The sequence below is a fragment of the Lathamus discolor genome, chromosome 17, assembly GCF_037157495.1.
Source record: "Lathamus discolor isolate bLatDis1 chromosome 17, bLatDis1.hap1, whole genome shotgun sequence".
NCBI lineage: Eukaryota > Metazoa > Chordata > Aves > Psittaciformes > Psittacidae > Lathamus > Lathamus discolor.
Window position 1 is genome coordinate 7,072,464 of NC_088900.1, and position 12,951 is coordinate 7,085,414.

A 12,951-nucleotide genomic window follows, 5' to 3' on the forward strand; every position below is an offset into this window, starting at 1 on the left:
GTCTGTTCCCATGCTCTGAACTCTAGGGGCAAGAGAGTGATTCATCGGAAACATCGGTCCGAGGACCACGAATCAAACACGTTTGCAGGAGAGCAGCCGTTGCGCTGGGCCGCAAACGAGCGGTCTTCCCAGATGACATGCCCACTCTGAGTGCCTTACCGTGGGAAGAGCGGGAGAAGATACTGTCTTCCATGGGGAATGATGGTGAGTTAGGGTTTTTAGTTTTCACCTCTGGCTTCATACAAAGCCAGCTTTGGCTGACTGCTTAAGCCAAGGGCTGCTTTCAATGGTTAAGAAGGGAGGGAAAGTGTGTTAAAGAGCTCCGGGCTCACTGTTACAGTGCTGCTCAAACAGGGTGAATCCTGTCTGCCGTTGGTAGCTGTTATAAACGTGTTCTGCACTGAACTTCTCTTCTGCTGAGGGGTGTGTGCATGTACATACATGTGTGTGTGCTTGCACTCACACGTGCCCCTTGTGTGGCTCTGCAGGTGAACTTGCCCTTAAGGGAGTAAATTCCATGAGCAAATTAGAAACTTGGACCATCCTTTGACATCAGTGAATTTACGCTAGAAACTTTCTTGACAGATAAGTCATCAATAGCTGGCTCGGAAGAGGCTGAACCTCTTGCTCCACCAATCAAGCCGATTAAGCCGGTTACCAGGAACAAGGCACAACAAGAACCTCCGGTGAAGAAGGGCCGACGCTCGAGGCGCTGTGGGCAGTGTTCAGGCTGTCAGGTTCCAGAGGACTGCGGTGTCTGTACCAACTGTCTAGACAAACCCAAGTTTGGTGGGCGCAACATAAAGAAGCAGTGCTGCAAGTAAGTGTGTGTTTGAGAAACAGTTCAGCCCATTCCTGTGCTGCCTGGGATGAGTGCATGCATGCTTTGGGACAGGGAGCCCTGGAGCATGGGCTTGGAGTGAATTTGCTCTGGGCTGAGGCTGGATCGCAGCAGGGGAATGTGAACAGTGGGATTTAGGAGATGAGATCCCGCGTCAAGTTGTGCTTGTTTCCAGAGTTCACTTCTGGTTTATTCTTCCCAGCTTGATGGGAACTGGCGTGGCACGGAAAGCGTTTGGTGTGACACCACTGACTTTGATTAGGCAGTGCAGGTTTTTGGGAGGAAGGCAGCACAGACATACATATTTCTCTCTCATTCTCCCACATTGCATCCATGTAGGGCTGATGCTTTGAAGATGATGTTTATCTGGTGTATATACACTTGGTATAACAAAGGTGTCTCTGGATGTCATTAAGCAATACTGCCCTTCCGTGTTTCCTCCTATCAGTTTTCACAAATATTGCTTCACCTGAACCTTCTGCTTTTTCAAATTGCTACATTAAATTGGTTTTACCAGACAAGATAATCTTGTCTGAAAAGGCAGCAGCTGAAGTGGCACTGTTAAGAGATTGCTGTGGCATGAGAGCTGTTTCCACAGTGTAGCTGTGAGGATCACTGTGCGATGCTTACCTGTGAGATGAGAATGCAGCAGCTTTGTCCAGGCTGCGGGTGAGCTTTCAAAGCCATGTGTTGAGAGTGTGGGAAACCAAAGGGAAAATGCAGAAGAAAATAAGAATTTTCTTCACACACCTTTGAAGGGCAGGGGAGTTGCCTGGGAGAAAGTAGTGGGTGTATTGATAAGGGTTCTGTCAAGTTTTCGCATGGAGCTTTTACAGACTGCCCTCTCACTGCCTGCATTCTTCTTCTGATTTCCTGGCATGCTCTTTCTTTTTAGAATGAGGAAATGTCAGAATCTACAGTGGATGCCTTCGAAAGCCTATCTCCAGAAGCAAGCTAAAGGTAGGCTGAAAAACTTGGCTTGAGTGTAGCACCAGAGAGAAAGTTTCATCTCTTAACTTGCTTTGTTTTAAAGAAGTGTCAAATCATTTGAAGTTGTGCCGTTTTGGCAGTGTTGCTTTATTGATGCTTCTTCTTCCTAGCTGCAAAAAAGAAAGAGAAGAAGTCGAAGACAAATGAAAAGAAAGAAAGCCATTCTGGAAAGAACCAGCTGGACTCTGGACAGAAACCAACTCCTCAGAGTGTCATATCGAGAGAAGACAATGCGGTAAAGAAGAGCGGCGAGCCTGCCCGTAAGCCGGCTGAGGAAAAGCATGAGGATGGGAATTCCTCCGTTCCGGTGCCAGAGCCCAAACAGGTCTCTGTGCCTGGAACCAGAAAGACTGGCAAGCAGACAGCCCAGCCAGCGCCGCTCCCTCCTCCTCAGCCACCCAGCTCAGGACCTTTGAAAAAAGAAGCACCTAAACTTGCCACTTCTGAGCCTAAGAAAAAGCAGACTCCCCAGCCAGAAATAGGTAAATGGGACTGTTTCTCCTCAATACTTGAGTCATGTTAAGTAACGATATTAGTACCTCTAAAAGCTGTTGGCTTTTAAACCTGAGAAATGCTCAATGATCTGGTGAAATTACAGCAGGTTCTTTTGGAAATGTGGCTTAGGTCTGGCTGCCTTTTATTGCGCTACCCTGTGTGCTGGGGCGGGGAGAGAGCTGCCCAGCTTCACTGGGGCTTGCAGTCACATGCCTGGGGCAGTCTCCAAGCATACGTCACTGACACTAGGTCTGGTGGCTGTTCACGGTCTGGATGTGAAACAAGAGGAATGTAAGCTTTTGCTGCAAGCCCATAGTCTGCTATGGCACATAGAACAGAGCAGCTTGAGCAGTGATCAGCGAGGCAGCTCCTGGACCTGTGTGCCTTGGCACCCTTGGCTTCAGGCTTTTAGTGGAGCAAACTCCCACTCATGCCTCAAGGGGACTGCTCAAGCTGTAGTTGGTGAGGTGCAGTCACAGAAGGGGGTGGAAAATTTCTGCTCTAAAATTCCTCGCACATTACCCAGCTGATTTTCTTCCCTTTTCTTCTCTACAGGTGGCTGTTAGTTACTTGAAATACTCATAATTTTTCCCCCCTTCCTAGGCACAGAACAAAGCAAACAGAAAAAAATTGCTCCCCGTCCAACTTTCCCTGTGAAACAGAAACCAAAAGAAAAGGTGAATACTGCTTTTTGTACCCAGTCAGTACATTTCAGGGACCTGGAACTTCAGTCTTTCTAGAAAGTAGAACGGTATTACTTAACCCGTGTGCAGGTTAATTATTTTTGTACTTAAGAGATGTTAGGTTTCTCCTCGTGGCAGGATGCACATACCAAAGTAGCCAGCATATGCCTAAGATTCGGTTCAGATTTTCATTTGTTCTCTAAGATTTGCATGTTGTGGGGTGGAGGCTAGCTTCTCCATGGAGCATGGAGCTGCCTTCATCTTGGAAACAACTCCGTTACGGAAAAAAACCCACAAACAAACAAGCCCTAAAAGAATTGTCTTTATGTAAATCTGAGAGAGAAGTGCATAGGGACTCATTGAGCCCAGAGTTGCCCCACTGCAGCAAAATAAAAGCCAATGCTCTGCTGAGAGAGCAACAGGATGTTAGAGGAGAAGCAGCAAATTGTATTAGAGATGTAATTGCGTGTGGAATGCTCCCAAGCATGGTTTGCAGAACGGTGACTTGCACCTTCCACATGTTCTGAACTCTGCGGTGGTTTGGGGGTTTTGTCTGTGAATCATCTACGGCATTTCATGTGATTTTGGTGAAGTTCTGACGTTCAGGGTTGGGATTAACGCCGGCTCCTTTACTTGACTAGGAAAAGCCCCCTCCTATAAGCAAGCCAGAGAGCAGCACGCTGAATTTGCTCAGCACTCTGACTAATGGAAGCAGTTCCAAGCAAAAGCCACCTACAGATGGAGTCCACAGAATCCGAGTGGATTTCAAGGTAGAGGACAAAATGTTTTAAGTCTTTGAATGTTACCTGCCTCTAATCACTGGAGCTAGAGTCCCTCAAGAGTGCTGGCAGTGACTTCTAAGTGTGTGTGTCTGGTTCCGTTCAGAGAGAACTGCAAATAGGAGCCTTCAGGACAAGTCACTCGGTTGATCCTTAGAAGCTGGTTATGCCTTTATGTTTTCCTTATAATTAGAGTACTGGACGAAGAGAGACTTAAAGCTTTAAAACCTTAACTGTCAATGTGTGAGGATGGGCGAGAATGTGAGGTTTATGAAGAATGATTCCATTAAGATGGAACTATAAAACCTTGCCACAACTTGAGCCAACAAGATTTGGGGAAATGTTAGTAACTTGTAATTCAAGACATTTGGGGTATATCTGGGGGTTCAAATGAGAAATCCTGTACTTTTTTGAACAACAGTGTTGAAATAATAAACATGCATATTTTCCTAATCAGAATTTTTCAGTCCATCTATAAGTGTTGCTAATGGAGCTTATAGTGGGATCTCATAAGTGTTTTATAAAATATGGAGCTTTAATAAAGTATAATTCTTCTGAAATTCCACCTTCAGTACTAATTGTGCAATCGTGAAAAGCCTTGTCTCGTTCCTTAGGCTTGCTTTCCATAGGGGAAGGCTAGGGCTTTGCCGAGCTCTCTCGGCAAGACCAGCGCCGAGGTGGGGCTCTAAAGTAGACCAAGGTAGAAGCTGAAATGGTTTCAGTTGGAGGCCGCTTAACCGCAGGCCCCGAGCGTGTAAAGCAGTGTGAGCACTTTGTACTGATGTTGTATTGCCTTGTTCTGCATGGTGATGTGTCCTTTTGTGCTTTCAGGAGGACTGTGAAGTGGAGAATGTTTGGGAGATGGGTGGGTTAGGCATCGTCACCTCGGTACCTATTACTCCCAGGGTGGTCTGTTTTCTCTGTGCCAGCAGTGGACATGTGGAGGTAAAGCATTGCGTTCTGCTGTCAATCGCTTAGTTACAGCACCGTGTTGTTACGGACATAAATACAGCCATACACAGAAAGTATCGTGACCTTAATCCCCAAGAAATGAAAATAATACCTGTAAATCTGTCCTTGTAAAATTTGTCCCAAGATGCTAAGATGCAAGGTATTGAAAATCAGTTTCTGAGCTGCTCACTCTGGAGGTGAACCGTAGTACATACAGAGTGGCAGCGCATCAGAGAGTACCCACATCTCCTCTTAATTTGGAATCCCACATCTGATGTAAAGCAGGGGCGTTGTTTGCTTTTCACTTGAGATAAGAAAGGCTGCCCAGTAATGTTAGAGGGCTTCAGGTGGTGTTGGCTTTCCCAGGTACGTCTGTGTCTGCTGAGAGACACAAACTGTTACTGAAATGTGACTGGAAAGATTCTGGTGCTGCGCAAAGAGCTGCAATAAGATGTGCTAAATGCATTTCCAGGTACAGATAGGTGCTTCTCAACATCTTCCGGCTAGCTGCCATCAGAAAGTGATGGTAACGCTCTAGAAAAGGCTTGGTTATGAGTGCCCAGTACCTAGTGGGGAAGACGGTTGAGTATGTGGACATCGGTGCACATGCTTAAGGACCATGAAGGTCCAGCGGGTCACGGAGACATCTCGTTCTCAGTCAGGCTGCTCAAGGGGACAGACTGTTCTGGTGTCCTCTGTGAGCCTGCCATGTTCCTGCCCCAAGGATGATTCTTTCTGTGATGTGACCAGCCTTGTAGGGCGATACGCAGAAGTTAGAAGAGCTTTCAAATGGGCCACCTAAGCTGAATGGAGGGAGAGATGTCTCTCTTTGTTCTGCATGCCCCTTCCTTCTGCACTATCTCTTCTTGTGCAGTTGGCTTGTGGTACAGCGAGGGAGGGAGATCCTGAAGAGCGCTATAGGTCTTTGCCAATGCTCAGAACACTGATAAAGTGTTCCGGACTCCCATTTGCTGCTAGGAGGCAAGTCTCTGGGTAGACGAGCGTGTATTTGGGCGATCTGAAGTACGCACACAGTTTCCCTCCTAAAATATGCCAGTAGAAATCCTTGTTGTGCCAGCTGTAGAGCAGAATTCAAAGTAGTTTGGAGCACGAGGGGGCTTGTTTGGGAATTCCGAGCAGCTTCTGACTTGCTAAAACCTGCCTCTCCCCCCTTGCAGTTTGTGTATTGTCAGGTCTGTTGTGAGCCCTTCCACAAGTTCTGCTTAGAGGAGAGCGAGCGGCCCCTGGAGGACCAGCTGGAGAACTGGTGCTGCCGTCGCTGCAAGTTCTGCCACGTGTGTGGGAGACAGCACCAGGCCACCAAGGTACCCCCAAACCCCGGCGGGGACCCCGCGCCACGCTGGGCAGGACACACACGAGTTGCTTCATGGCAGCTTCTTCCTCTTGCCCCAACGGGGGATCAAATATGACCAAAAGCAGGCAGGGGGTTGCAACCCTCTGAGGGGTCTCTGCTCCAATGCTTTTTCTCCTCCTTCTTGTAGCAGTTGCTGGAGTGTAACAAGTGCCGAAACAGCTATCACCCGGAGTGCCTGGGCCCAAACTACCCAACAAAGCCCACCAAGAAAAAGAAAGTTTGGGTGAGGGTTTCTTTATTTCTTTCTGGGTGATTCACATGTTGGCTGATTATAACGCTGTGGGCCAGAGCTCTGCACATGACTTATTCTGATGCAGTCACTTCACTTTTAAAGGCAGGTGCCTGTTACATCAGATGGTACATTTAGAAATAGGTGGTAGGAAATAGGCATCTTGTAGATAGGATCTCAAACAAGCAGGACTTTTTAAAGAGGTGATACCTTTTTTAGTTGTGGTAATTCTTCTGATCGTATTCCTAGGACGTGGAAGAAGCTCTTCAGAATGAAAGGGTTTGCCTTGTTGACAGACTTCCCAGCAGATACTGGTAGCAAGAGACAATGTGCATTAGTGCCCTGGTTTGTGTCTCTAGAGCTTTTGTTCTGAACAAGTGCCTGTAGTGCACTTGTATCTAGTGCTAACAGGTTCTAGGTGTTTTGTAGTACAACATTCTCAGAGCTGGAAAACTGTTAAAAGAAGACAGGTCAGAAGAAATGGCACAACTATGTGTGCTGTTTACATGAAGGGAAAGGAGGTATTTTCGTCAATGCAAATAGGAGGGCAGAAAAACTCTACTGTGATTTATTTTCATTTTTTTCTTGTGGCATTATCACCATCTTATCGTAAAGGGAGGGAGCTCTTTCTCTTTTTAGTGGGAGTTTCAGTATCTGAAACTCCTTCTGCTGCTGTATAAGCCCCCTGCACTCATTAAGTAAGAAAAACAGTGAATTGTATCCTTAGGACCAAAGCATAAGGATATTTCTGTTCTGGGTAACAGAAATAACTCTTGCCAAACATTCCTTTTGCAGATATGCACCAAATGTGTTCGCTGCAAGAGCTGTGGATCAACAACGCCAGGCAAAGGGTGGGATGCGCAGTGGTCCCACGACTTCTCGCTGTGTCATGATTGTGCCAAACTCTTTGCTAAAGGTACATACGGTTGGGGGGCTTTACAGCAGGAGCCTTGCTGGGTGTTCAGGTTTGAGTTAGCGTCAGTGCAGAGCGAGCAGAGGGGCTACGGGGCAGCTGACTTGCTCACCATGCAGAAAGGATCTGAACCTGGCATAAGGACTCCTGACTTAATAGGAGTAACAGAATTCCTGTTGTAAAGCAGTTGTTCCTTCTTGTGTTAGTTACTTTACATGATGCCTTTGTACATAGGAGGGTCTGGGCTCTTCGGGGAAGAAGCTCAGGAGAGAAAATCTTGATTGTTCCACCTAATTTCTTCCCACCTGTATGTCACCTTTGTGCTCTTGCCTTACTCTGTAAAGGTAACAGCATGTAGTATTTTGTTAGGCTCTCCACTCCCAAAAAATGGGTACCAGTACTGGTATTCTAGAGCAGTACGCATTCTTCCAAGAAGGTTATTTTTGTGGCTATTGTTTGCAGTGTTGTAGAAGCAGATGCAACTGTCTTGGCAGCTGAGAGCTGCTTCTTTGGCACACTAGTGAATAACCACATAGCCTTTAACAGACGTGTGTGGCAGCTGAATTCCTGATAAACATCACCTCTTGTTGGCAGGAAATTTTTGTCCTCTCTGTGACAAATGCTACGATGATGATGATTATGAGAGCAAGATGATGCAGTGCGGGAAATGCGACCGCTGGGTGCATTCCAAATGTGAAAACCTCTCTGGTAAGGCAAATCCTCATCTCCTCGGCACTAAGAACATGGGGCAGTGAGTAGACCAAAGTGATCGATGTTGGAACCTTTCTGCTAGACTGTTATATCAGCACCCTCACCTGTTGTGACCTACCTCAAGACCATCTGTAGAGTGGCTACAGGTAAACCAGGACTAATCCTAGTAGTGTCCTGAAGGTGCAGGACTTGCATCAAGCACAGTGTTGCTCGGTTAGCACACAAGATGCTTTTGCTACATGGGAAGGGTTTCAGGTAGTAAGTGCAGAGAAGGGGTTTTCCTTGTAGCCTGTCCTTCAGTATAGTTCAGATTGTTATTTTACCTTTCCTTATCTCCAGATGAAATGTATGAGATACTCTCAAACTTGCCGGAGAGTGTAGCGTACACCTGCATTAACTGCACAGAGCAGCATCCTGCGGAGTGGCGGCTGGCGCTGGAAAAGGAGCTGCAGGTTTCCCTACGGCAGGTTTTAACAGCCCTCTTGAATTCCAGAACTACCAGCCACTTGCTGCGCTATCGGCAGGTAAGTGGAGCCTCACGGCCCTTCACATCTTCTTGGCCTGAAGCATTGGCATCACTGTACATCTCACTGCCTTTAGTGTACTTGGAATGACACAGACTGCGAGTTTTGTTTTCTTTCTTTTCTTCATTCTTATGGAGACAAAGGAGTGGGTACCTATGGTACAATTTGTGAGGCTAAGAGGAAAAAATAGGGTAGATTTCTTCAAGGAGTGGGAGGATTTAGCTCTGTGATGGTGTTTTGTTGACAGATAAATGGGATCTTAGTTTTGAAACACATATTCAGAAATAAGAATTCTGAAAGATGAGTCTGATCCTGATAGCTGGTCACTCTGCCCTGCTGTGTGCCTTGCAGGACAGCAGCAGAAAGGTTAAAACCTTTTCATTTCTGTGCCTTTATTCAGAACTTGAATCTTCTTTCTTTCGTGTTAGTTGAGAATCTCTGAGCCCGTAAGTGTGCCTGGGAGTATGTGACAAGTAGCAGTCACGCTTCAATAGCCAATGTCCCTCTGTCTGTTTGCTGATGTTAACAGGCAGCAAAACCACCTGATTTAAACCCCGAGACAGAAGAGAGTATCCCGTCCAGAAGCTCTCCTGAAGGTCCCGACCCTCCTGTCCTAACAGAAGTCAGTAAACAGGAGGAGCAGCAACCTCTGGATCTGGAAGGAGTGAAAAGAAAAATGGATCAAGGAAGTTACATTTCTGTGGTACGTCAAAGCTTTTGTGTTCCCCTCAAATGACAGAGCCTATGAATGGTTTTATGATCTGTGGCATCTAGAATTGCGCGTGCTTAAGCCTTTTCTTTATGAACAAGGAAAAACAAGGAAACAGGTTAATGTGCTGCTAAAAATTACCGGTGCTCTTGTTAACATTGATTCAAAGACATAGAATTTACACTGTTGCATGGGTCACTCTAACCAGCAGCAGCACTTGGTTAAATCCCTTTAGCTCTTAGTCAGGTATTGATGTTGATGGAAACAGGATGGGGTATCCTTCATGTGCAAGTTCTAGCCGAAGGCCTAGTCAGGTAACTCCAAGAACATTCAGTTATCTGGAAACTGATACTTAATCTGTGCAGGGGTGATCTCTTCAGGGGTCATTTATACACAACACTAGCATTGACTGGACCAGTTCTCTTTGTAGAGAACAGCTTTTTCCTCTTTTTTTCCCTACAGAGCCCATAATCCTGAGGAGAAATGTATATTGCAAAGTATTGGGCAGACATGCTGTAGCCAGGTTTTAGCCAAGTCCTTGTGAGTTAGCCAGCTTAGCTGGTTTAAACTACTCAGCAGTCATGTCCTAGTAGAAGGATGAAGTGAACAGTGGTGGGTGTAGCAGTTCTGCAGCCAGGGTGCAAATGCAGAGAGGACTGCTCATTTCTTTACAGCTAAATCCTTTCTCTGCTTTAAGTCAATACTCTGGTTCAGTTTTCCAGTCATCTGGATGCTTGCTTGAAGCCTTGAAAAGCAAGTGGGTGGTGTATCTGTGCAAGAGACATCCTGTTGATGTGAAATGTTGGGGCTGTCTTACAGTTGGATTTCAGTGATGATATCGTGAAGATCATTCAAGCAGCCATTAACTCCGATGGAGGGCAGCCAGAAGTGAAGAAAGCCAATAGCATGGTCAAGTCGTTCTTCATCCGGGTGAGCTGGACTACGGTTGTTTTGAAATCTGCCTGGTATCATACCACTGCTTGTTGCTGTTGGAATCCAAAGGGTCCGTCACGCTTGCTATTGCTTGGGTATTTCCAGGAATAAAATAATACATTGTCAGAGTTGTTGATGTTAATGAAATCTTACTGGTTATGCATTTAGAGTAGATCTTGCCTGAATGTCTTTGAATTTTTGGTATGTTGTGTAACGTTTCTAACAGAGTGTTCTTTTCCTTCAGCAAATGGAACGTGTTTTTCCATGGTTCAGTGTAAAAAAGTCCAGATTTTGGGAGCCAAATAAAGTAACAAGCAAGTAAGTAATTGTTCTGCCTCTGACTGTGGCACCCTGTGGTTTGCCAGCTGTCTAAGCAAAAAGTGTCACAAGAGGGTTGGGTTTTCTGTTTCTCTTTTTCCTTTTCCCTTTTTTTTTGTTTTGGTTTGGTTTGGTTTTAAGATGTTAAAGAGTAATCCCATCCCCAGCTTTTGTATACACTTCCTTGTTCTAAAGCAGAGCAACCAAAAACATTATTTAGATCTAGGTGTGTTGTCTGTTGGCTTGTCAGTCCTGTCTTTCCTTCCCCCTCCTCTTCCTCACTCCCATTTAGTGTGGCCTTCCTTTTGCATCTGTTACCCTCAAAAGAAACAGCCAGCTACATCACAAACCTTCAAATGTGAGTGTTGTGGCCTTTGTTGAGAGCATGCGGGGACTGGGAGTAGTTAAAGGGGTTGTTACTGTGGACTGAATGTCAGTGGTGCTGCTAGCCAGGGCCCAAGGTCCTCTGGTGTAGTCAGGTCTGACAGCTGCTCCTGTTGCTTTTCAGCAGTGGTATGTTGCCCAACGCAGTTCTGCCGCCTTCACTTGACCACAATTACGCTCAGTGGCAGGAGCGTGAAGAGAACAACCGCACAGAGCAGCCCCCTCTGATGAAGAAGATTATCCCTGCTCCAAAACCCAAAGGGCCTGGAGAGCCAGATTCACCCACTCCTCTGCATCCTCCTACACCACCTATCTCTAGTAAGAAAACAGATTGCAGCACTGTTAGTCCCAAACCCAGAGGGCTTCGTTCCAAACCTCCTAGTAGTAACGCGAGGGTGGTACTAGTTCTGTATGTGACTGAAGGATTCTGGAGACCTCTGTGACCTGAAGTCTCTCAGAGGCTGTTACACATGCCATGTTTCTGAGCTGAGCTTGGACCCAGACGTACTTGCCTCGCTTCCCTCAGAGAAGGGCTGTGTAGAGCCTGGTGTGTGCCTTGCCTTGCTTGACAAGCTGGCTGTTTGACAACTTGAGGCTACTGTTTGGCTCCTCCACCCTGTTCTCTTACTGACAGTCTTTCCAGATGAATTTTTGCCTCCCTGGCTTTCAAGAATAAACAGTGTTCTCTCTTTTAACTGTAAGGCTCTGACAGAAGCCGAGAGGATAGTCCTGAGCTTAACCCACCTCCAGATGTAGAAGACAACAGGCAGTGTGCATTGTGCCTGAAATATGGCGACGACAGCGCTAATGTGAGTACCTGGTCCATGCCTGTGTAATGGGAGCTCATTTAAGCACTACTGTGGGTAGGCCAGGTGCTGTTTGTGCATTGGTGTGTCTCTTGGAACATTCAAAAAGAAGTTTTCCTTCTGTTCTTTAGGATGCTGGACGTCTTCTCTACATTGGCCAAAACGAATGGACACACGTGAACTGTGCTTTATGGTCAGCAGAAGTATTTGAAGATGATGATGGTTCTCTGAAGAACGTGCACATGGCTGTGATCCGGGGAAAGCAGCTGGTGGGTATAAGGGAAGAATGCTTGGTTAAGCTTCACACTCACACAGAATAAAGACATGAACCCAGCTAGAAGGTTCCGTGTGTGTATTGTATATCAAGGAGCATTTTCACCTCTTGAGTATACATGAAGGATGTTGACATTGAGCTTGCATGTAGCTACTCTGTTAAGTACTGCAAAAAGAAGGACAGTTGTGCCTGTTTTCTGAACTGCCACGCAGTCTTGGGAAACAAACTAATCTTCCTGTTTTGAATTGGTTGATGGTTACTTTCCAGGAGAGCAAAATGAGACTGGAAGCATGACTAGAAATTAGTTTGTCCAGATTTTGTTTTAGTATTGCATCAGTTGGTCCTAAATGTTCATTAAAACATCATAGGGGATGGAATCGCACTGCTCTTAGTGAGCTGCCCACGTGGGGAATACTCTGTGCAGGAGAAATAGTTGTCACATGAATCAGTGAAACTTGCAAATATGGCACCTGGATATGGAATACAAGCAAGGAAGTCTGGGGCCTGGAGGAAGCAGTCTGCAAATGCAGAAGCTGTTGTGTGTGAGGGATCTTCTTCCTCTCGCCTCCTCCTCCATGTCTCTCTCATGGATCTGAGTCACGGGTACGGCAGTGAAGTGGGAGGTCAGGCATTACTCTAAACTCCTCTCTGTGCCAAAAACCCAACTGACAATGGTAATGGCAGCCTGGGTGTAAAGGAGATTAATTGTTAACTGGTTTTTATTTTGCTTTTGTAGAGATGTGAGTTCTGCCAGAAGTCGGGCGCCACAGTAGGTTGCTGCCTCACTTCCTGTACAAGTAACTACCATTTCATGTGCTCACGAGCCAAGAACTGCGTCTTTCTGGACGATAAGAAAGTTTACTGCCAGAGGCATCGTGACCTGATCAAAGGAGAGGTGAGATTCTTCTTTCACCCCCTGCCTCATCTGAAGGTGGGGTAGGCCTGTAACTGCCAGCACTCTTTAGAAGTTAACGTTGATCGTGTTCCTTCCTAGCAATGGCCTGACCACAGTGCTGCTAAAAAGAAGTCAGTGATA

The 12,951-nt window shown here is 46.2% G+C and overlaps 1 protein-coding gene across 3 annotated transcripts in view; it reads left to right on the forward strand.

Moving 5' to 3' along the window:
- KMT2A (lysine methyltransferase 2A) overlaps window positions 1-12,951 on the forward strand; it is a 41,177-nt gene that overhangs the window by 13,799 nt on the left and 14,427 nt on the right. For 2 of the 3 annotated variants that reach the window (XM_065697119.1, XM_065697121.1), the window contains 19 exons: window positions 27-204; window positions 586-820; window positions 1,737-1,801; window positions 1,942-2,313; window positions 2,930-3,003; window positions 3,651-3,779; window positions 4,620-4,733; window positions 5,918-6,064; window positions 6,242-6,337; window positions 7,139-7,259; window positions 7,851-7,964; window positions 8,307-8,491; window positions 9,021-9,194; window positions 10,020-10,130; window positions 10,378-10,451; window positions 10,960-11,153; window positions 11,538-11,644; window positions 11,773-11,910; window positions 12,652-12,810. In XM_065697119.1, coding sequence (XP_065553191.1) covers window positions 27-204; window positions 586-820; window positions 1,737-1,801; window positions 1,942-2,313; window positions 2,930-3,003; window positions 3,651-3,779; window positions 4,620-4,733; window positions 5,918-6,064; window positions 6,242-6,337; window positions 7,139-7,259; window positions 7,851-7,964; window positions 8,307-8,491; window positions 9,021-9,194; window positions 10,020-10,130; window positions 10,378-10,451; window positions 10,960-11,153; window positions 11,538-11,644; window positions 11,773-11,910; window positions 12,652-12,810 — 2,787 coding nt within the window. The remainder of the gene's footprint in view (window positions 1-26; window positions 205-585; window positions 821-1,736; window positions 1,802-1,941; window positions 2,314-2,929; window positions 3,004-3,650; window positions 3,780-4,619; window positions 4,734-5,917; window positions 6,065-6,241; window positions 6,338-7,138; window positions 7,260-7,850; window positions 7,965-8,306; window positions 8,492-9,020; window positions 9,195-10,019; window positions 10,131-10,377; window positions 10,452-10,959; window positions 11,154-11,537; window positions 11,645-11,772; window positions 11,911-12,651; window positions 12,811-12,951) is intronic. The other variant, XM_065697120.1, reaches the window with a different exon arrangement.